At 36.0% G+C, this 25,544-nt stretch overlaps 1 protein-coding gene across 5 annotated transcripts in view; it reads right to left on the reverse strand.

Annotated features, from left to right (window-relative positions):
- TIA1 (TIA1 cytotoxic granule associated RNA binding protein) overlaps positions 1-21,676 on the reverse strand; it is a 29,314-nt gene extending 7,638 nt beyond the window's left edge. For all 5 annotated transcript variants that reach the window (XR_014000204.1, XR_014000205.1, XM_081157140.1 and 2 more), the window contains exons 1-7: positions 21,404-21,676; positions 14,639-14,735; positions 10,244-10,342; positions 9,421-9,475; positions 9,216-9,248; positions 7,909-7,996; positions 4,693-4,768 (exon numbers count right to left, since the gene is read on the reverse strand). Coding sequence is in view for 3 of the 5 variants with exons in the window: in XM_081157140.1 (XP_081013266.1) it covers positions 4,693-4,768; positions 7,909-7,996; positions 9,216-9,248; positions 9,421-9,475; positions 10,244-10,342; positions 14,639-14,735; positions 21,404-21,429 (474 nt within the window). In the remaining 2 variants the exon portion in view is untranslated. The remainder of the gene's footprint in view (positions 1-4,692; positions 4,769-7,908; positions 7,997-9,215; positions 9,249-9,420; positions 9,476-10,243; positions 10,343-14,638; positions 14,736-21,403) is intronic.
- Between the last annotated feature and the right edge of the window lie 3,868 nt (positions 21,677-25,544).

The raw sequence follows: 25,544 nt of genomic DNA on the forward strand, positions 1-25,544 counted from the left end.
ATGTTCCAGGATCCCCGGTTTATAACTAAAAATGTAGATAGTACTGAACCTTATATATGCTATTTTTCCCCCTGTACATATACACACAATACATACATACCTATGATAAAGTTTAATTTATAAACTAGGCATAGTAAGATATTAATAACAATAACAATTAAAATAGAATAATTTTAACAATATAACAATAAAAGTTATGTGAACGTGGGGTCTCTCTTAAAATATCTTATTGTACTGTACTCATCTTTTCACTTAAATAAAGCACTTTATGGCTTCTCTTTCTGAATTGTCAGCATCACTACTCTCGTGCTTTGGGGCCATAATTACGTAAAATAGGGTTACCTGAACACAAGCACTGTGATACTGCTATAGTTTATCTGATAACAGACAGCTAAATGACTAACAGGCAGGTAGTGTATACAGTATGAATACACTGGACAAAGGGACGATTCATGTCCTAGGTGGAATGGAGTGAGATTCCATCACACTACCCAGAATGGCATGAAATTTAAAATTTATGAATTATTTCTGGAATTTTCCCTTTAATATTTTCCATTTAATATTTTCCACTTAATATTTTCAGAGAGTGGTTGACCATGGGTAACTGAAACCAAGGAAAGTGAAACTGCGGTAAGAAGGGGGACTACTGTATTCTTTAAAAGAAAAAAACACTGTTTTTTTCCACACTAACCAGTTTGAATTCCAGGAGATCTTTAACTATTGTTATGGGTTGAACTGAGTCTCTTAAATTGATATAAAACCCTAAGTAACACCCCACTCCTATAACTGTGAACATGACCTTACTTGGAAATAGGGTTTTTTCAGATGTACTGGTTAAGACAAGGTCACACTGCATGAGGGTTGGCCCTAAATTGAATGACTGATGTCCTTATAATAAAGAACCCGGTGAGAATAAACACAGAGGAAAGAGGATCATGTGAAGATGAAGGCAAAGATAGGAGTGATGTAGCTACAGGGCAAGGATACCAGGGATTGCTATCAACTTAAGAAGAGGGAAGGATTCTTCCACAGAGCCTGCAGAGGGAGCATGGCCATGACGACACCTTGATTTTGGACTTCTATCCTCCATAAGCCATTCTCCATATGGTACTCTGATAAAACAGCCTTAGGAAAGAAATACAACTATTTGCTCAAAAGAGAGAAAAAACATTTTATGGTGTGCATGTGTAAGTATGGTTGTAAATGAGTGATGAAGAAGTGGAAGCGTATGCAAACAACTCTTTTGAGAAGCCTAATTCTGAATTATAGCAGAGAAATGGGGATATAGGTAGGGAAGGGGTGAGGGTCAAGTGTGTGTTTTTTTAATTGATTTGAGAGAGAGAGACAGAGAACATCGATTTATTCCACCCGTCCATGCACTCATTGGTTGATCCCTGTATGTGCCCTGATCCGGGATTGAACAAGCAACCCTGGTGCATCAGGATGATGCTCTAACCAACTAAGCTACCCAGCTAGGGATAGAACATGCTTTTTAGTTGATAGGAATGATCCAGTGGAGAGGGAAAGACTGAAGACAATGAAGCACAGGTTGGCAGCTCAGGGTGATGATGGAGAAAAGAGTGAACAAGCACAGCACATATACAATTCCACTTATAGAAAATGTCTGGAACAGGGAAATCTATACAGACAGAAAGTAGATTAATAATTGCTCAAGGCTGGGAGGGGAGAGAGTGTAGAAGGAAAAGTACAGCAACTGCTAATGAGTACAGTTTCCTTTTGGGATGATGAAATATTCTAAGATTGTGTTATGTGATAGTTGCATAACTTTGTGAATATTCTAAAAAAACACTGAATTTTACACCTAAAATGAGTGGATTTTATGGTATGTGAGTTTTATCTCAATAAAGCCGTATTAGAAAAAGAATGAGCACAGGATCAAAGTCATTGAAAAGGCAAGAGAGGTAGGAGCCCAATTGTAAGTGATTTGACATTTTACAGGAAGGATCTTTCCTCCACTGTAACAGGAGGAAGAAGAAGAAGGTAGATGAACTTTATGTAGGTTTGGTGGTTAAAAGCTGAGGAATAGCTTCTATTTTCTCATTGAAGCATAGGTTGGCAGCTCAGGGTGATGATGGAGAAAAGAGTGAAGAATACCTGAGGAGATAGGAGGGAACATGAAATAGTTATCAAAGAATGGGAAATTAAACTTACTAGAGAAACACAGGTTTGCAAACATAGCACCAAGAACTCATTTAATGTGCATGAACATTAAGTTAGAAGAGAAACCAGCTGACTCAGTCTTTTTCTAGCAATATTCAGTTATGGCAGACTAGGCAGAAAAACTATGTTCAACCAGTATTGGAGTCTGCCTAGCATGCACAACACAGGAAGAGAGGAAAAGGGAGTGGGGGTAAATGGAATCAGGGCTGTGGCACTTCACAACACCAGAGGGCCTACTGATCACATATCACAAATTTTAAAAAGCTGAAATGTAAACTCGGGAATATTAAATTAAATCACATATTCAGAGTTGTATCTATCTTATAACAGTTGTCAGGATCCAAATTCATCTCTAGCTAACTCCAGAGGCCACACACAAGACATCCTTTGCTATCTGACTCTATCACATATTAAACATGCATTTAATAGTGATTTTTATATAGCAGGAGCCTTTATTCCATAATTTCAAGTGGAAAAAAAAATTCCTAGTCCACACCAAGCCCCCAACTTATTTTCTCAAATAGCACAACACTAAAATCCTATGTTGCCCAGACGGCATGGCTCAGCGGTTGAGCATTGTCCTATGATCCAGGAGATAGAGATTCGATTTCTGGTCAAGGCACATGCTGGGTTGCAGGCTTGATCCCAGGTAGGGGGCGTGCAGTAGGCAGCCTATCAATGACTCTCTCATCATTGATGTTTCTATCTCTCTTCCCCTCTCCCTTCCTCTCTCTGAAATCAATAAAGATATACTTAAAATAAATAAATAAAATCCTATGTTTATCAACCTTCCAAGGAACTCACACTAATTGTGGGTTCCTAACTTATGTTGTGATTAACAGTAAAGGTTTCAGAACCAACTACACTGTAATAGTTTTTATTTTCTCATCTCACAGAAAAAAATCTTGTAACTGGTAGATGGGACACATACATGGTGGAGCTTTTATCTTTTCATCTCTCAATATACTTTACCATTTCCAATTTTTCTTTTAATATGTGGGTTCTTCCTGACCTCTTAGTCTTATCCACTTTCTTCACAGGTTTTTCTACTTTCTTGGAAGACATTTTCACTTCATGAGAGGAAGATAGCTACACTGCATAATACACTTAAGTAATCTGACCACAAGATACAACGTTCCTGTGCGAAGTGCTTAGATACAATAGCATTCTACATTCCTTGCCTGAATTTGTAAGCCATGTAAACATTTTTAGGGCAGATTTTTTGTTTGGAAAGTAAATTTTGGGCAAAAATTTACCCAGCTTGGTTGCAAGCTGCTATAGCAAATATCTGGACAGTAAGAGCTCATAGTAAGGAATAACCAGATATTAGTTCCAATGCAGGCAGACACAGGAACTAGTGAAAACAAAATAGTTTGGCACTCTTTGGCATGACTGCCAACAGATATATTTTTAAAAACCCAGAAGAAACTGGCACAATAACTGATGCTCATACATTCAACCAGAAGCCATTAAGAAATAATATATTTATTTCAAATACTCCATTTAATAAAGAAAGGCCTTTCTAAAATACATTTAATACTATCAAAAACTCTTAATAGTTCATTTGAAGGCACTCTTACACAAAAAGTACAGTATATCTGTACTTATCATAGGCAAAAACCAGTCAGAGGCAGTATAAGAAAACCCAAAGTTAATGAAACCTTAGCATATACTCCAAGATTAGTGCTTCTCAATTTTCCCACTCCTATATTTTTGGAAGTGTGATATCTCTGCATTTAACTGTTTTGAACATTCAGTTAATCACACTAAAAAATTAACCATTTTATTTGAATTTGTAATAGATTTACAGGGTTCAAACTTCAAACCATACAACACGAGAAGCTTCCTGCTGTGTCCTCATGTGCCTAACTCTTACTACACACCCTGAAACAAGGTCCTTGTTTATGAGCAAAAGAAAACACACATGCACACTCGTACACCACACAAACATATACTCTCTTGCCTTTTACACAAATGAGCTTTTCCACGTAACAATATACCATGGAAATCTTTTCCATAATCTGTACTTACAAAGCTTCCTCATTCTTTTTTTTTAAAAAAAATAACGGCACAGTATTGCATAGTATGGAGGATGAGCCAAAGACTTTATCCAGCTGTTACATGAAACATGAGCCTTTTCCTTCTTTCTATACCCTACTCTCACCTCTCATTTCAAACTGCACTGTCCTTTTTTTTCTCTGCAAAAACCAGAAATTTGAAGTCCATGTAAATTGGTATTCAGTAAATGTTTGTTGAATGAAAGAAAAAATGAGACATTTCTAATACATTAATAAACAATTTAAAAAGTACCCACCTGGAACATTTTATTAGCTAGTCTTAAATTACTATGGGAATATAAAACAGGGAGATAATGAACATATCTTTTAGTGAGGGTGGTTAATTATTAGTGAAATGAATATGGCAGATGAAAGTAAAGATCAATAATTAAAACATGAGTATTTTGATTCTTTCCTCTTGAAGCACTGCACATGCACTTTTTATTGAGCTCACCCATTTGTTGAAAAAGGAGACAAAGCCATATCCCTTAGACTTTCCTGTCGCCATGTCTTTTACCACTCGGGCATCTCTGAAATCAGAACAATCAGAAGTTTAGGTTTGCAAACTCTCCTGTGGATATCAAGTGAGAATTTCATACACAACTCATTTTCATGTTTCATCTTCATTAAAATGAACCTTTAATGCAAATTTACCTTTTATTCTATAAAATTTATAATGTATTAGCAAATGAAGCTTAATTTTATAAACATGCAAATCAGTAACTTCTTAAATATGTACGTATGCATTGTACAGAAACTGCCTCCCATCTCAAAAAGTTTCAAACTTTTAAATATTAAGCATGGTGAAGACAGCTATTCAGATGAATTATTTAACCACTTATAGGTTCACAGACACATTAGATGAATGGCTTTCTTTAACCATGCAATTTATAATTTGCTATTTGATACCATATACTACCTAATCATTAAAAAATTAAAATAGAAAACTGGAAACTAAGAGAATGGAAAACTTGTATATTCCCTAAATTAAGTAAATTATTTTCTCAGATCAATTCATATCCCACCCCCCCTTTTGGACTATTTATAAACTTGAGAACTTGACATTTTCAGAAATGCTAAATAATCTAAGAAAAAACTAGACACACACTAGTTTTAAATTATATATGAAAGGATTTTATACTGAATTTTAAAATAGCAATCATATAAGATTGATTGGAAACTACAAGATATAAGAGCAAAATTTTAAAAAGTCAGAAAGTAAAAAAGCACGCCAACATTTATCCATTGTGAACCGTAGCTTGTAGTTAGCCAGGGCAATTCTGTCCATTCTTCAGAGATACTCTGCAAAATAACCAGAGCCCTATTATTTGAGATTGAGTAAAAAACCCAGCCATGATAGCTAAAACTCCATACCTCAAAAAATTGGACTCAAATTGTGCTTCACAGGCAATCTGCTTTTAAGTTAGCCAGGTATGTCACAATGCTTGTTCTCTCAGGACACATGAACAAAACAGGCACTTTCACAACAAAAACCCAAGTCAGAAAGCCATGCAATATAATTTTATATTAAAGTATACATAAGCATATTTTGATCTAGTTAGGAGTGATCTATGAAGTGTTTAGGGGTCAAAATGACAAAGAGGTAGTGGTAAAAAATGCAAGTCACTTCTTAATATGTAAAAATACTTATTAAATAATCTGTATGGTATACATGCATTAATTTAGTAGCTAATTCACTTCTATACCAAGATTTGTTAGATTATCCTAAACTCAAGGAATAGGAAGAGTACTATATATTAATTAGAGAAAGAAAGTACTATATATTTTATATTAAATATTTGAATAGGTCACCGTTTACTGCATATCTTCTATAACTCACTGTTGTAGAATCTCTACTGAGACTATCATAAGAACCTTTCAATATGTAGTTATCAACTTATCTCCCTTAACAAAAAAAAATCAGGAAATGATGCTACCTTACTGAAAATGGTTCTTTTAAATTTAGAAACACATTGCTTCAGTAGCTTAAAGCTTAAATATTATTTATATATTACCTCAACTGAAAATTATAAAACTTAAAGAAAGGCCTTACCCAAGAAAAACTAATATTTATTTAATAACCATGGCTGGCCATAGTAAAATCTGCAGACTATAATTATGATACCAACATATTTAATGAAAAGAAATTATTGATGCATGATTAAAAAGTCATGAAATTACTAAATTTTGAATGTCATTCAACTTAAACTCACTGATTGTTAAATCTTTATCTAATCACAAGCTAAAATTCCCAAGTCTTCAGAAAAGTTTTCAATCAAAATTAAAGCATTTAATAAAATAGCTATATAATCTGTTAAAATGTTAGAAAATTTTCTTCCTAGAGTTAAGTTTCAGGAAACATTAGCCTTGAAATACATTTAATTCTTACTTATTTCTGAAAGGGTTCTCTAAGGAAGAAGCAGCAAATATCTAGACCAGGGTTCTTTAATCCTTCTGTGGTCCTATGACTACTCTGAAAATAGAACAGAACTTACACAGATACTCCACACCAAAAGGAAAGCAAATAAAACACTTTGCATACAGAGATTTATAGAGCCTTTGAGAGGGCAAGGGTTAGTATCTGCCAGTCTAGATACTTGAAAGCAAGCTAACCATCATCAAAACCCTGAGACAGATTAACAAGATCAAGAAATGAGAACTTATTTTCCTAATCTATTCTCATAAAGAAAAATGTCACCTAACAGAAGAGTCCATTTATAAACCGTAATGTCACAAATGCCTCTAAAGGTGGTTTCTTACTATGCATGTTCATCACCCTACCAATGAACAACTCTTCAAATAAAAACTCTCCCAAGATTCATCACCAATACTATCGGCATTTACTTTTCTCCTCACCTCATGTTCGCTGTTGGTCTGTTCATCAAACCAAACCAAAGCTAGTGTTTCCTTTTTGCTTCAGTTAAGATAATTTACTATTCTTCTAGCTGGAACAATAATAAAGCAACCAGAAACCCTAAAAAAATTCTGTTTTCTAAATTCAACGATTACGTGTAAGAAAGTACTATTATCAAATTATTATTCTTACTCTATTATGGCATGTTTTTCAAAATATTAAAGTTCTTTTATGATGAACACTACCTTGAGTGAGCTATTTACAAAGGGCTTAAACTGTATGATTAATAACAAATGCAAGCATGACAGAGCTTCACAAAAAACTAAAAGGCATTATTACTGTTACTGTTGTTGTTAACAGTAACAACAACAAAAGGATAGATTACCTTGGAATTAACATTTAGTAACTGTTTTGGGTGTTAAAATGAGGTTTCTTTTTGTTAAAACATATTAGCACAAAATGCGTGGTGTCATATAGTGCCCAAAAGCTCTAAATTCCTTAGTCACAGCACAAGTTTACTAAAGATTATGACCAAGCTAGCAAGACACTTATATATGAAACATTATGTAGAATAGTAAACTTGTCTCTTAAAAGCTAATGCTAATTGAAAAAAAGATTTTAAGATAATTGAAGACCAAAGATTTATCAATGGGAAAACAATCTTTGGCTCTTAACTGCTTAAATAGTCTCTAAACAATGTAATACATTATATTCAAGTGTTAAAATTAATGTCCAAAATTCACAATAAATTTTCAAAGTACTTCTAAATAAGATTGTTTCTAATTAAAAGTATTTTACTTTTATCTTGTTACTTACGATATTCTTCCAAATGGCGCAAATGCAGCTTTTATATCTTCAGTTGTAATTTCTGGACTGAGATCACCAACAAAGACATGGAAATGATCTTATAAGGGGAAGGATGGGGAAGTGAAAAGAAAAATAAAATTTTAGAATTTAAAAATACTAAAATTTATTCAATAAATTATTTTTTAAGTAATTTATGGATTACAGTAACATATAAACAAAACACTATCCTATATCTATACAAATCCTATCAGTTTTAAACATAATCAAGGTGACAATACAGGAAAGACTCTCCTCAAGACTGATATATCTGACAGTTATATCTCTGCTTATAGTCAATTATTATACGGGTTTAAGAAAATAAACTAATAATATATAACAAGTTTTGCACAAAAAAATTAATGACTTAATCAGTTTTAATAGTAATTATTTACAATTAGTCAGTTTACCACTATATTAAAGCTTTACAAATTAAAATAAAATAGTGGTATTGTGAGTTATGTAGACTAGATTTGCCTCAGTTAAGACAATTCACTGAATCTAGCTACATGATATACTTGGTTTAACCATATTTTGTGAAGAACAAGCAAAGAAATACCTTGCATTGCAACAGTTTGATGTTAAAGTATTTGACAGTTTTCTCAAAAGCCAACAGTTTTGGTTGCCCAGACATTACACCATTCAGTTTATGTGAATCCATGTGCAAGTGAACTAAGACTGAAGGCAACAGAATAAAAACAGTAATCCCTTCACTTTATATTAGAGCCATTAAAAAAGCATCGGAGAGAAATAACGATCCCATGTGAAGTTTAAAAAAAAAAAAGACAATGCTCAAGAAAAGAAACACTTAAAAAATACAAAATAGTTGAATCAACACTTTAAAACAGACATATATACTAATTTTGACAAAGTATATTTGGAAAGAAAAGTTACCCCTACTTGGCAGGCCTTAAGCAACATATTGGGTTGCCATTTGGGAAACACAGTTTCAGGAGCAACTCAAGCAATCAGAAGATCTGGATATGGAGCACAGATCGTGACCTCAAGGAAGCAGGGTATCTCGCCCTTTAGTTGGTGAAAGTATTTCTAAGGCATCAGCTGCCTCCAAGAGGGTCAGAGAGCTTGAAATAGCACCAAAGTAGTGGAAAAGCCACACTTGGTCAACACTGGGGAGAAGGGGGAAAAATATTGCCAGAGAGACAAGTAGAAATACGACCTCCTCCCTCCCCACTCCCCCCAATATCAAACAAAAAAACTTCAGGTGGTTAGTGAATACCCTTTCAAGAGATTTCATTTTATGTTTAAGAAGATACAATTACCTTGTGAACGCTGTGTGCTGACAACGGTACTACCTGATGACAAAGATTAGATTTGTTCTTAAATTTATTAACACAAACACATTCAATCATATCTTAGGATAACGATCAAAACATTACTGCAAACACGTATGATGTTTATATGCTTTACAATAAAACTACTGTGTACAATAAAAACAAACGTTCAAAGTGTATAAAATATACTTACTGCTTGTATCTTTCTTTTGACTGCTGGGGGTTGTTGCCCAATTCACTTTGACTTCCTAAAAAAAATTTTCTACATTTATATTCCATAAAAATAAAGCTCAAAATCAGATATTACAAGATTTGAATGTATATACACATAGGAATGTGTATGTTTGAGATGAAATGGATACCAGTTCTAGTCAAAGCTTCTTATAATTTAACCTATACTTTTGCAAATAATGCTGTCAAATCCTAATCTTACATACTTCTCTGTTACCATTCAACCCACCTTTCTTACCTAAGTACCAATGAACTTTTGTCTTTTATTCTTCCCCATTTGCATCCAATGTTCCTAGATGTTTCATCCAAGCTTGAGTAATTCAACAAGTATTTTAGTATTACTGTGTGCAAGGCACACAGGAAAAATACTAACATAAACATGCACTCTAAAAGTTTTATCCTGCCTTTTTAATAATAAATGTGATCTTCTGCTATAAAGTGAATATAATGCTTCTAAAAAGGAAACAAAACTATCCAATTTAAAGTATCTAGTTTGCTCTGACCGGTATGTCCTGATGGTAAAAAGCGTTGGCCTGCAACCGGTTGCGGGTTCAATTCCAGGTCAGGGGTGCGTCCCTGGGTTGCAGGGTTGATCCCTAGCCCTGGTTGGAGCGCAGGCAGGAGGGAGCCAACTGATGTCTGTCTCTCTCTCTCCCGCCACCCTCTGCTCCCTTTCCCTCTCTCCCTTCCCCTCACTCTAAAAATCAATGGAAAAAGTATCTTTGGGTGAGGATCAACAAAAAAAAAAATTGTAGTTCAAGTCACCTTTAATTATGACAGCTTACCTTACCCATTATCTTCCGCCCATTCATAGCAGCTAGTGCTGCAGCAGCATGACGATGCTCATAAAACTCCACAAAACAGTATGGATCATTTCCAGCTGTCTGTTAAAGAAAAACACACAACAGCCAATTTTAAGTTTTGTACTCCCATTACCTTAAAATTATCACATCTCATTTATCAGGCTATGGAAAATAGAGGGTCCATTCCACAAGTAAATCTTTAGATAAGGAAGCAAACACTTAAAAATTAGCTATTTTTATAGAAAGCTATCTTCATCAGCAAGTTATACTAGACTACTACATATATAATTTAATCTTTTATTAATGACTATGTGTCCTAATTATGGGTAAATTAGTATATAGCTACATTCTCCCCATCATCATATAATATGGTCTTTTCTTTAAGCTATAGAGGTTAAGTTTGACTAGAATCCTATGTTCTCAAGTATTGGTATTGGCTTTTCTGTCTCTTCCCTGTGAAGTTACTTTTTATTGCTATACATGTACATATATTCTTGCTACCTCTAACTTACTGAGTAGCAGAAAATGTCAACCAACTATCTTAATTTAAGCTTGTTTCTAAAATATAAATAAATAGGCTCTGAAAACTGAAGAGGCTATCTGGTCAGTAAAGTTTTAGAGGAGGTTTTAGAATTTGGACTTTCTGCCCAGCCGGCGTGGCTCAGCGGTTGAGCATCGACCTAGTATCCAGGAGATTGGGGTTCGATTCCCGGTCAGGGCACATGCCCAGTTGCGGGATAGGCAGCCGATCAATGACTCTCTCATCATTGATGTTTCTATCTCTCTCTCCCCCTCCTTTCCTGTCTCTGAAATCAATAAAGATATGTTTAAAAAAAAAAAAAGAATTTAGACTTTCTGACATGATTTTTTAGTTGCTTAGTAGGCTTTTAAAAATTCTCTCTTCTTTTCTGCTGGCGTTCCAAGTGGTTGACATTTGATGAAACATGAAGTCTGGATGTTTTATTATAAATTAAAGCAAAAAATAAATTAAAAACTCCCCAATATTTTATACCCATCAGTGCAAAATACCAAATGACTTCATAGACCATTTAAAAAGTCTTTCTATACTCTCCAAAGCAGGGTTGTTAAAATAAGAAGCTAAAAGACTAGAATGAGCCGAGCCCAGCTGGTGTGGCTCAGTGGACTGAGCCTTGAGGTCACTGGTTTGATTCCTGGTCGGGGCACATGCCTGTGTTGTGGACTCAATCCCCAGTAAGAGGCGTGCAGGAAGCAGCATTTGGGTGATGTTTCTCTCTCACTGATGTTTCTCTCTCTCTCTCCCCTCTCCCTTCCGCTCTAAAATCAATAAAAAAATATATACTTTAGAAACAAAAACTAGAAGATACCATTTTGTTTCAAGCACAATAGTTTAAAAGAGTCACTGGTAATGATTTTTAAGAATTTTAGAGGCTCTGGCTGGTGTGGCTAAATAGTTAAAGAACTGGCCCACTCACCGAAGGGTGGTGGGTTCAATTCCCAGCCAAGGGCACGTATCTAGGTCGTAGGCTTTTTTTTTTTTTTTTTTTAAATATATCTTTATTGATTTCAGAGAGAGGAAGGGAGAGGGGGAGAGAGAGAGAAACATCAATGATGAGAGTCACTGATCAGCTGCAGCCTGCAACCCGGGCATGTGCCCTGACTGGGAATGGAACCCCGATCTCCTGGATCCTAGGTCGATGCTCAACTGCTGAGCCATGCCCGGTCAGGCAGGTCGTAGGTTTTTTGATCTTCGGACCCGGTTGGTGGGGTACGTTCGGGAGGCAACCAATTGATGTATCTCTCTCACATTAATGTTTCTTTCTCTCTCTTTCCCCTCCTCCCTCCCCTGCTCCCTTCTACTCTCCCTAAAAATCAATGGAAAAAAATGTCCTCAGGTGAGGATTGACCAAAAAAAGAATTTTAAAGTAATACTGTCAAATATATATATATATATACATATGTACATATATACACACACACACATATATATATGAATTTTAGAGTAAAGAAGAAATCACAAATTGATACACTACCTATTATTTTATTTTAAAAACATTAGGGAATATGAAAATGTTTTAAACATTGTATAATTCAAACTAATACTACACTTAATGAGAATTCTACTACAAAGATCAACATTGATAGAGAAAGTAGCTTATATTTGAGTAGAGCAATCAAATGAAAAAGAATGTTCACTTTAGTTGATATGTACCCAGAAAAAGCTGTACTTTTTAGATAAAAAGAATCTAAGCATACACATCATCAGCCTTAATACTCTAGGAAGTGTAAAGTTCATAAATACGGACATCAGTCTTATATATGAATAAACTGGAATTTAGACTTTAATAATAATAAAAACAAAATGTTAATCTAAGCCTCTGAGTGAAAAAAACCGCAAACTTTATATGAAGTGGCAAAGGCTAACATAGCTAGCCTTTACTGTAGGTCAGGCAGTCATTAACATTTTGCCTAGTGAGCTTTACCAGACAAATATCTAGAATGACCCAGACAGGGAGAGAATGGCAGCCTACAAACCAATGAAGAGAACTTATAATCACATAGTTCAATCTGGATTTACAAGCTTGCTTTGCCTTATTTCTGCATATATTAAATGGGAATAATGTGCTTTACAATGTTTCTGCTGAGCACTTGTGATAATGCATCAGCGTTAAAATAACAGGTAAGCATTCTATAAATGCTATTACTGGGATAAGGAAGGAGACCCACATCAAGGAAAGACTGTTTTAAATTCTCCATCATTTTCCAGTCTGCACTTCTTATCTTTCTCTATGGGTACAGGGATCTTTTCTTCTTTATCCAAGGGCATACCGATATTAAATGTGACAAGAGAACACTTAAGAGAAGAATAAAGGACAAAAACATTAGTTGAATCCATCTATATTAAATGCAGATGACCTTGCTACTTTAGGAGAAGAGTTTGACATTTTAAATCTTTGACAACAAACCAAAGCCAATTGGTTAAACAATTACTTAAAAAAATTTTTTTAAAAAATTGATTTTTAGAGAGAAGGGAAGGGAGAGGAAAATCGATGTGAGGGCAAAACATTGATCGGCTACCTCTGCATGCCACCCTACTGGGAATTGAGCCCACAACCCAGGCATGTGCCCTGATTGGGAATTGAACAATGAATTGGCAATCTTTCGGTGCAAGGGATGATGTCCACCCAACTTAATTACACCGGCCAGGGCTAAACAATTACTTTTTATATTACGTTTATTTTATTTTTTGCGAATCTTCACATGAGGATATTTTTTCCATTGATTTTTAGAGAGTGGGAGGCGGGGGGGAATATTGTTGAGAGAGAGACACATGGACTGGTTGCCTCAGATCGCCTGCAACTGAGGTACATGCCCATGACCAGTAATTGAACCCGTGGACCGAACCACTAACCACTGACCCAAACTGGCTAGGGAAACAATTACTTTTTAAATACCAAGTAAAGCCCGGCTGGCCTGGCTCAGCGGTTGAGCACTGACCTATGATCTAGGAGATTAGAGTTCGATTCCCGGTCAGGGCACATGCCCAGGTTGCAGGCTCGTTCCCTGGCAGGGGGCATACAGGAGGCAGCCGATCAATGACTCACTCTCTCATCATTGATGTTTCTATCTCTCTCTACCTCCCGCTCTCTGAAATCAATAAAAATATATTAAAAATAAGTAAATAAATGAATGAATGAATACCAAATAAAAATAGAGATAAGCTGGAAAACAATAGAAAAGAAAGTATCAGATATACATATACACATATATGATTTTCTTTCCTGGGAAAAGAAAACCAAAAGGAGAGACCACGGGATAAAAGGATTCTCTTTAGCACTGTCTTTCCCATCAACAAAATTTTTAAATGTCTTTTTATACATATATGATTCAGGGTTAACACCAATTATATGAATTAATTCAAGGTTTTTTCTATACATTAAGGTCTGATGGATGGTTAATTGCCATAATGCAAGAAAAACTTGAATCACAACCTTTAAAAATAAAGTTAAAAACATTTCAAAGTATCACATTTATTACTTTTGACCCAATGTCCCAAACTAATTGTAATAAGTGAATTTCTAGATTAGCCTATCAGCTGATACCATATACAATAAACAATTCTGATGCTTCAATGTACCTTAAAAAAAGAGCCTATATATATAGAGAGAGAGAGAGAAAGAGAGTGTTCTCATCTGCTCTAAAAATGATTAGTTCTGCTCTTCTTCCTTTATTTAATAAAATGAATTAAACTCAGTGGCCAAAACTGATTCACTATGAAAGTCACTAAAATCCCTCTGAATTCAGACTATATAAACTAATTTGAGAGTTCCTGGAAGTAATGGATTTAAATAATGTACATAAAAAAGATTAAAGTTAACTTAAGTAAAATACCCTTACATCCATAATCATTTTGCAGTTTTTACAAGGTCCAATCTGGCTAAAGAGCTGAAGAATTAGAGCTTCTGTCACATCTCTGGAAAGGTTACCGACATATCTGAAACACAAAGAAAAACATTTACCATTTTAAATTTGCTTCTTTTGATCTGTTTCTAAAGTTGCTTACTGAAAAATGAATTTAAATAGGTAGATCTTTACCTTAAACTACACTAACTGGGAATAACTTATAAAAGTTTGCCAAAACTTTAAAATCTCTTTCAAAACAGATGTAATATATGTAACCTGCAAGTATATTAGACACTGCTAGTAGAAAGTTAGTGTGTTCTTAGTCAAGGTGTTGCAAATTAAACCTGTTGTTTATTTCTAAGTTCCTAGGCCTACCTTAGGAAGATACGCTTTAAAAATCTCTCAGATGAATCATTAGATATACAGAACTTTTATACAATCAATTCTGGAAAGCTTTGCAATTATTTCTACTACAGTATTACTAAAACATTAAGCCCTTGCTGGTTTGGCTCAGTGATTAGTGTTGGCCCATGGACTGAAGGGTCCTGGGTTCGATCCTGGCCAAGGGCATGTACCTCAGTTACAGGCTCAATCCCCTGCCCCAGGAGGAATGCGAGCGGGAGGCAACCAATGGATGTCTCTCTCTCACACTGATGTTTCTCTCTCTCTCTTTCTCTCCCCTCCACTCTCTGAAAAGCAATGGGAAAAATATCCTTGGGTGAGGATTAAAAAAAAAAAAAAGAATATTAAAATTGTCTCAATTTTTAATTTACAATTCCCCTAACATTGTCCGATTTAGGTATACTTTGGTTTACACAATAAGCATTTTTGAAAAATTATGGGTAAATTATTTATCAGGTGTTGTAAATGCTCACGAAGGGATGGAAAATCTTTCAATTGAATTATCACTGATCAGCAGATGTGGAGAGGAGTAGAAAGAGTCTAGGAGAGACCTTTAACAGATAATATGAATTGGTGACTAGGAAACTTAACTAGTGTAGTGTAATACAAGACCATATAAGTGGGAAAACTTAAAGAGTTTATAAATAAATTTTCAAAATGAGACTTTGAAATGAGGTTACCTCTAGACATGTTAGAAAGAAGTTTATCACTTCTGCAATCAGAGAATGTAGTCTCAATAACTGTAGTTTCTCATTCCTCTACCAAAAATCCTTCAGAAACCATGTGTTGAAAGATACAGACTCTTTTCCCAGAAAAAATAAACATCTATACATGTCAGAAAATGTGTATTCAATTTCTTCCTTCCATTTACCCATTCAACAAACATACATTAAGTGATTACTATGAAGGCACTGGAATAGGTTAAAATGGTAAAGAGAGAAGTGCCGAATCTATCAAGTAGAATAATGATACTCAAAAAAGCAAAACCAATATCTACCCAACAGCAATTTTTCCAGGATCAGAGGTTATTATTACACCAAGACCTTATTCTGAAAATCAGAAATTAAAGGGAAAGAATTAAGCATTTACCTTGCCCTTTGAGTAGAAACTCCAGTATAGTGTAATCTAATAGCTCTAGTTGATGAGGGAAAAGCTCTTCTTTACAGAAAAATGCCAATCAATAAATTTAGACAGACCACATTAAATTAACTATGTGTAAGCCCTCTGGATATTATACCATGAGTATTTGCATGATGCCAAAGTTATCACATAAATCACTTAACAATCTTGAAGGGAAAACCCTATCTTAAAAATGAGAGCTTCAGCCCTGGCTGGCATGGCTCAATTGGTTGAGCATTGTCCCATGCACCAAAAGGTCACTGGTTCGATTCCTGGTCAGGGCACATGCTCAGGTTGTGGGCTTGATCCCCAGTAGGGGGTATGCAGGAGGCAGCCTCTCTCACATTGATGCCCCCCCTTCCTCTCTCTCTAAAATCAATGAAAACATATATTTTTTTAAAAAGTGAGAGCTCTGGCTGTTTTACCACTCTGATCCAGTGATCCAACTTTAAATCATTTTATAGGTGGACAATGAGACATTGTGTGTACACTATGAATTATACAACATCACCTATGAAGTAGTCAACTCAAAAAGGTCTAACTTTAATCTAGTCAAGCTTAAATTTAGTTGAAGTTTACAGCATATTGGCTATATAAAACAATTACACATATCCAAATATGGGATACTGTATAAGGCCACTTGTTTGATCTCTTAAAAATGTTATTGTCCTTAAAAAAAGTAAAAAAGGGGAGGACTGTTCTTGATTTAAAAGGGCTTAAAAGACACTGACAACCAAATACAATAAATAATACTTGGCTGAATCTTGGATTGGGAAGAATAGCCTTTTCTTTTTTAAATTTTTTTTTTGGTTAACCCTCACCTGAAAATATCTTTCCATTGCTTTTTTAATTTTATTTTTAAAAAATTTATCTGTTTTTTAAAATATGTATCTTTATTGATTTCGGGGGGGTGGGAGAGGGAAGGAAACATCAATGATGAGATTCATTAATCGGCTGCCTCCTGCATTCCCTGTACTGGGGATTGAGCCTGCAACCCAGGTATGTGCCCTGACTGGGAATCAAACCTCGATCTCCTGGATCATAGGTCAATGCTCAACTGCTGAGCCACGTCGGCAGAGCTAAAAAAAATAGCTCTTCTTTTTTGATTTCAGAGAGAGAGAGAAAGAGAGAGAGAGAGAGAGAGAGAGAGAGAGAGAGAGAGAGAGAAATCAATGATGAGAGAGTCACTGACTGGTTGCCTCCCACACTGGGGATTCAACCCACAACTAAGGTACGTGCCCTTGACTAAGAATCCAACCCGAGACCCTTTGGTGCGGGGGGTGGTGGTGGTGGTGTGGTGCTCTAACCATTGAGCCACACCAGCCAGGGCAGGTATAGTGTTTTTTTTGGCAGAACTTTAATAAATGTAGAAGGAATGAGGAAAATTACCATTAAAACCCCAAGGCATGCCCTAGTCTGTTTCAATCAGTGGTTAGAGCATCGGTCCAGGGACTGAAGGTCCCAGGTTGGATTCCAGCCAAGGGCACGTACTGGGTTGTAGGCTCTATCCTCGCCACCAGTCAGGGGACATGCAGGAGGCAACCAATGGATCTCCCTCCCTCCCTCCCTCCCTCCCTCCCTCCCTCCCTCCCTCCCTCCCTCCCTCCCTCCCTCCCTCCCTCCCTCCCTCCCTCTCCCTCTTCCATCTACTCTCTCTGAAAAGCAATGAAAAAAAAAAATCCTCAGATGAGGATTACAAAAAAAGAAAAGAAAAAAATGGCCCTTCCAGGGTGGGGTAGGGGGGAAAAGGAGAGTGGAACATCTGTAATACTGCCAACAATAAAAATATATATATTTAAAAAATGGCTCTTCTGAAAATTTAATTCTAACAACCTATGTACATAGATAAAGCTAGATAACCTAGTGACAAGTGCACAGGAAACCTGAATTTTAGGGAACCTGAATTTTATAATTTACTCTTTGCAAAATTGTCTAAGATTTTCTGAGAAATATTTTCTGAGCGACATTAACTAGTTTAAAGAAATTAAAGAAAAATAAGCTGCTTTAAAAAGTACTATGGGGCCCTGATATACCAAGGTTGCGGGTTGAACTCCCAGTCAGGGCACATATGAAAACTAATAAATGAGTGGAACAAAATTGATGTTTCTCTCTCCCCCTCTCGCTAAAAATAAATAAATAAATAAATCACTATGGTCTGTATTGCCTTCACATTTGTTCATTTGATGTAAGCTCCAGGAGTCTCTATCAATTAAGTCTACACACAGCTGTTTAGAGAAATGCTCTTTGGAGGAAATTACAGAAACTACTTCTCTCAGCCTTAGATACCATTACAATAAACTACAAGTGAGTTATATAACATTTTCATATTAAAGAAATCAAAGTACAAAATCTCTTTTTCTTCCTTGTGCTAATAAAAATACCCCATTACACCGGTCTTTTCTTTTTACCAGTAAGTTAACCACTTATATATAGCAAAAGTAGGCATACAGTTTGAATACGCTAATATTTATTAATTATTGTATTATTTCCATATGAAATGTAAACCTACTTTTGCATACACACACACACACTATACACCCAGCATCTTAACTTGACTATTAAACAACTGTCTACTCTTCACAAAGGATAGCCTGTTGCAAGATACCTGAAACCCTCTTATGTTATTAGCTAGCACCACCTCTACTTGGAGATGACTATATATACAAACCAGCCTGAACAAATTTATCTAATACTATGCCTGAAGATATCCTAGAGACTCATGCTCTCAAGACTGTTCTCATTTATACTTGTATTTTGCAATAAACTATCATTTTAAATGACCAAAATTACACATTTGTAAATAAATCTACTTATTGTTGACTTCATTCTCACATCCCACATCCAACCCACTGGTAACTGCTGTTGCTCTAGTGTCAAAATGTCTCCAGAATCAATCCACTTCTCACAATATATTTCCAAAGTACTGCTGACAAGAAACTGAATATTGGCAATCTCTAACTTAACAAGGTGATGCCGAACACTCATTTGTTGCAAATCAAGGCATATTTTCTGAGCCATTTAGGTACCACAGGTGACACCAAGATTCAGACTATATCTTACGCCCAAGAATGAGTAATATCTGGATTCACTGCTTGGAACTGTACCAGTTTTTAAATCAAATTTATTGACCATTTACCACAAACTAGATACTGTGCTAAGGACATATTAAAAGCCCCTGACTTCCAGGGTTATTAGAACAAACATTTTATATTAAAAGTAAAAACACTGTTGGGAAAATTTAGGGATTAGCACCTACTCATATTTAATCAAGACTGGGCTCAATGGAAGAATGGTAGCTTTGGTTAAAGGCTGTAGAAGCAAAGGAGATAGTAGGACATCTATGTTAGAGTTTGGACTACTTTGGGAAAAAGATTCTTGGATGGGGTGTTCTAATGAGGTACACATTGCAAAGTAAGTCCTAAGTGTTAAGAGCTAAGAGCTGAGGACAGAAGAGTTGCAGAAATATGAACAAAAAAGTATGACCTTGGGTGACTTCAACTCTAAGCTTAGCTTTTCCTCAGCTGCAAAATGAACCCATTTACCACATAGTTCTGATGAGAATTAAACAAGCAGGGAAAGCACTTCACACAGAACCTGGCAAATCATATGCACTCTTAAGTACTTGTTGAACAAAACTTCATTATTTCTCCTGCAGTGGCTGGTCTCCTGTCCCCAAGCTATTTAACTGCTTTTGTAGACTGGCCGGAGAAAGCTGAAGTTATCATTATTTGATATTCCCAAACCATCACGATAAAAAGGTTAAGATCCCAGATATTTCAGGCAGTTTCTGAAATTAAAAATTTTGAAATAACTTAAAAATCTTAAATTTGAAGACATTATAAGAGATGAGTAGTGTTTAACTCACTATACTTCTGGCTATCATACTTCTGGCAAAGCAGCAAGAGGAAAAAAACGGTTTCCATAAGCTCTAGGGGGCTGTTTCCTAGAGAGTATTCACCTACAGATATAATCTTTCAAAAAACAAAGGTCACGCACTAATTGCTGCATCCTATAAAAAGATACTTAAAGTAACTAACATTGTCAGATAAACTAGCAAAAAGTTTAATCTATTAAGAAAATAGTGTGACTACATTTATCATGTAGATTACAAAACAGAAACTTTTGGTGGTGAGAAAAAGAATTGATTACATTGTACTTCATAACAACTGTAATGTCTAGAGAGTTGCAAAAAGAAACCTAAAGTTCTACATTTAAGGCACAGAATTCTAAAACTGCCAGTATTTTAAGAATATAACCCAAAAGGTATGTAAAAACTCAGGCTTTTTCTTTTCCAGAAAAGCAACAATGACAGAATCAACTCATCAGACGATACTTTGAAAAAACAAAGGAGGATGTTGTAAAGGAAACTGCACAACAAAGAAAATACCCCAAGCTGAGATCATTTAACATCAACTGTAAAAATTCTCAGAGGTTACTAAATATGTTAAGGCATTTATCAACTGTTTCATAAAAGCTGCCTGCTCCTTCAGCAACATGTCAATCATAATAGTAGCAAGCGATGATAAAAAAGCATCATGTCTACTTCCCCTCAGTTGATATATACCTCCGGGTAAGATTTCCATTTTTCAAAAGCAGTTTCAAAATCCTTAGGGTGTCCGGTTTTAGGCTTTTTGGTCGGGGGGTCGGGGGAGGAAGTGCTATAGAAGGGAAGCCAAAGAGAGGTTAAAGAAAAATATTTGGCTTTTTTTTTTTTTCCCAGATGGCAACTGCGAGAATAAAGTTTACCTCACTGAAAATGAGTACAAGCAGCCTCAAGAGAATTTATGAGGAAAAACCCGAAGAGTTTCAGGAGAAAATCAAAGTAAAATTAAAGGGAGTCGACTGTAAAGATCAAAAGAGGTTAATGAAGAAGCGGGGGCGGGAAACAAAAAGGAAAGCATGGGACAAAAAGAAGGTTCACCGAGTTCTAAAATGAGGTTTGAATGAAAGTCTCTTCTCTAGGCCTGAGACCAGACTGTAGAGGGCAGGTGGCGAGGCCAAAGGCCACGCTGTGGTGTAAAGTGAAGGGATTAATTCCGAGGGTTGAGCCCCACTCCCTCCACCTCATCCTCTCACAGCCAGGGTCTCGGTCGCTAAGCATCCAGGTGTGCTCTAAGGAGAGGAAATCGTGAGATCGCGGAGTCCACTGAGGACAATAGGCTGGGGAGCGGCGAGGGGCCGAGGCCTCCCTGTGGGACGACCACCATCCCGCCCCCCTCAGCGCTGCCTCAGACTCACAGAGTCTTGGGCATCTCGTCCTCCATGGCTGCTGCTGTCCCGGCGGCGCCTCTGGGTCCAGCTCCCTACCCTTTACTACCTCCCAAAATGTCTGAGTGGCTCTAGCTGCAGAATAGCGGGATTTCTCCGCTGACCGGGGGTTACTCCGCCTCCTTCTCCGGCGGCAATTACACTAAACCGCCCGGCCCAGCGCGAACAATGAAGCCCCAATACAAGATGGCGGCGAGCCGGGAGCCTAGGAGCAGCCAGCGAAGTTACCGGGACTGCGCAGGCGCAGAATAATCTTGCACTTTCAACCTTCCGGCCGCCAAGCGGCACCTCAAACCATAGGTTCACTTGTTGCGCAGCCGCCTCTCCATCCGACATTAGGAATGTTTCCGACTGCGCAGGCGTAAGGATTAACTATTTCAGGAAATGACTTTTTGCCTTTTCTCTCCAGGTTAGAATGTTGCCAGTGAATTATGACATAGAAATTTTCATAGAAATTAAAATTTGTAAATGTTTCCAGAGGAAGAAAGATTTATTAAACGCTTCACATTGTCTCGTGGCGGGAGCAAAAGGGACTGCGCCGCCCGGGAATCGAACCCGGGTCGCAAGAATGGGAATCTTGCATGATACCACTACACCAGCGGCGCTGTTGGTAAACCTCCTCGCTGAAATGTTCTAGGACTAAATACAAGCAAACGTTCGGTCCCAGGGGAGGAGGATTTGTTTAGTGACTTAAAAGTTTGAGGGTTTATAATCTGCCAGTTTTCGTTGATAAAACAAATAATTTTTCTTCTCTCATCCAAGTACAATTGAATGGATTTCCTATTTTTCTGTACAGAAAAGTCTGAATTAAAATGTTTTTATTTAAAAAAGTAAGCGTTTCCAAACAAACATAAACTCATAGACAACAGTATGGTGGTGGTTACCAAAGGAAAGGGGGTGGGGAGGTGAAGGGTAAAGGGGGTCAAATATATGGTGAGGGAAGATTTGACTTGGGGTGGTGAGCACACAATGCAATATACAGATGATGTATCATAGAATTGTACTCTGGAAACATATAATTTTACTCTTACAATGCCACTCTAATAATTTTGATTAAAAAATAAAAATAAAAAAGCTATAATTTATACCTATTTTTTAAAAAGTAAGAATTTCACTAAGAAGACTTTGTCTTGTTTGTGTTAACCAGAGGTTTGAGAGCCAGGAAAATATTTCCAGATCTTTTCTGAATTTTTCTTTTTATTTGCCTTTTTGTGGTATACTCAATGTACATTGGAAAATATTTTTAAAATGACTATTTAATGCAATTCAGTGGCAAGAACCCTAAAACCAAATGAGTCAGAAGATCCATAAATTTCAGTACTCTTTGAGAGGAGGCAGAAAAATAAGGGCTCTGAAATATGGTTGTGTACTCATTATGAATTTTGTGCTGAATTTCATAAGTTACGTGGAATATTTTTTAAACATAGGCGAATGTGTGCATCCAAAAATATGATGTACTCTTTGAAGTAGTTCCTTTAGACTATGATACTTTTTCTAAAAAATATATATCTTTATTGATTTCAGAGAGAGGAAGGGAGAGGGAGGGAGATAGGAAACATCAATGATGAGAGAGAATCATTGATCTGCTGCCTCCTGCACCCCCACGCTGGGGATCAAGCTTACAGCCCGGGCATGTGCCCTGATCGGGAATCGAACTGAGATCTCCTAGATCCATGCTCAACTGCTGAGCCGTGCCCGGCCAGGCAAGGCTAGATACTTTTGAATTTCCACTTTTGGAATTGTCTTTAGAATCTGTGGCACATTTTTTGGATTTTATTTAAAGATATAAAATATTAGTTGTTTGAGGATGAATAAGACAATTGTTAATGGTGGATAGTATTTTCTAAGAGCTTTTTTATATAACTCACATAACTTACAGTTCATCCATTTAAAGTACAGTTTAGTGGTTTTAGAGTATTCACAAAGATTTGCAACCATCATTATAATCAATTTTAGAACATTTTCATCACTTCAAAAAGGAAACCCTTATCAATTAGCAGTCACTCCCTATTCCCCACCCCGCTAGTCTTCTGACTCTATAGGTTTGCCTATTTTAGACATTTCAAGTAAAGGGAATCATGCAGTAATGTATGTGGTCATTTGTTACAAGTTTCTTTAATTTAGCATTATGCTTTTTTGGTTCATCCATGTCGTAGCATGCATCAATACTTTATTCCTTTTTTTACTAAAATAAAATTCCATTGTATGGATATAACAGAAGTATTTTTTAAGCTTTAAAAGCTTTTTTAGACCTTTATTATTTTATTTATTATATATTACATTTTTAATAAAGTTTTGTTGAAAACTTGATTAAAGTTGCAAAAGTAATACATGTGACAAGTGTGACAAGTGAAACAATATAGGTAAATAAGGAAAAGATTAATGATTCTCTCATTCTCCCTCTCTTGAGGTAATTAATGTTAACAGATTAGTCTATAAGCTTCCACATCTTATTTTATATATATACAGGTGCACATGTATGTAAGTACTTGGGGGTTTTTGTTATTTAAAAGAATGTGATTATGCTATGGATATTACTTTGCAAGGTTTTTTTTCTAACTTAAACTTACATTATAGTTGTTTCCAGTTCAACTAACACAGGTCTAATAAATTTTTAAAATAATTGCAAAATAGTCCATAGAATGAATGTGCCACAGTTTATTCAATGGTAAATTGTATTATTGACCATAAATAGTATTGATGGACATTCAGGCTACTCCTCCCCCCCACTACAAACAATGTTGCAATAAGCATCCTGGTGTGTATATTTTTATAACTGATCCTTTTATTTCTGTAGAATAGATTCCCAAACATTAGATTTCTGAATTAAATAGTATATCTGTATATCTTAATAGGTAATTGTTTTTAGAAGGCTTTAGTCATTCACACCCCCATCAACAACATTTGAAAGTTGTTTCCTGCGATTTCTATCCACTCTACCCCATTTTCTTCTGCAGTAAGATGTTATTAGTCTTATTAATTTTTGCCAATATGATAGATGAAAAATAGTATCTTCTTGTTTTAATTTTCATTTGTCTAAACTACTGTAGTTGAGCATCTATTCATGTGTATTTTTTGACCATTGGCACTTGCTTTCTTTTTTATTAATTGTGTATTTGTATACTTAGTCCCTATTTATACTGAGTTGTTTACCTCTTTTTATCAATTTGTAGAGCTCTTTGTATGTTCGTGATATACACCACAACCTTGTCTGTCACATTAGTGGCAAACATTTATCTCAGGCATTATTTTTAAAAACTTTTAAAATTCTCTTTAGCCATCTGAAAATGTTTGTTTTATGTAGTCAAATATGTTTATATATTCTTATAAACTCTCACCTTTGAGTTTTCTGTCTTGTTTAAGACAGAATTAATATCATTTAGACTATTTAGAATAAGAAAGAAATGAGATCGGAGGAAGTAAGATGGTATAAAAATGAATTTCTTCAAGGCAATTCCAAAGAAGAAAAAAGACATGGAGCAGAGACAGAATTATAGATTTGAGTGTTGTCAAAGATAATCCAGACACTAAAGTTTAAATTTTAATCACAATATACTATTACAATGGGGAAAAGCGTAAACTGAACTTTGATTTGTACAGAGGTTACTGGCCCTTTAACGGGAGAATGAAGAAATAGGGAGGGGGTGAGTGGGGGCCCAGTCAAGTCTGGGAAGTGAAAGATCACAAAAATTGAGAAGTGGGAGGATGGGTGCTTATCAGTTAGGCTCCTACCATCCCACGGAGACTGGGACACAGGGCTCTATCTTCATGTGTTGGGTGGAGCAAACAGTAAATTATTTTGGGAACCTTGAGTTTTCTTTCGGGCACTGTAAGGGGAACTAGGGTTATCCCAAGGAAGTGGCTCCGAGGTGTTAGAAACGACATCAGTGCTTTGTTCCAGACTTTTACAGGCCAAAGTTGAGGCCTAGTCACGAAGAGGGCTCAGAGGAACCGGGTTAGAGTTTGGCGGAGGGAATCTCAGCGTTTTGCTTCCTAGAGACTGCTTTTTTGAACACCACTCTTGAATAAGTGTTTGTTACATTACAATATTGTTACCGTTCATATATGAGGTAATATTTCCCCCCCATGATTTTTTAAAAACCTTTTTGAG

The sequence above is a fragment of the Miniopterus schreibersii genome, assembly GCF_964146895.1.
Source record: "Miniopterus schreibersii genome assembly, chromosome: 13".
Lineage (NCBI taxonomy): Eukaryota > Metazoa > Chordata > Mammalia > Chiroptera > Miniopteridae > Miniopterus > Miniopterus schreibersii.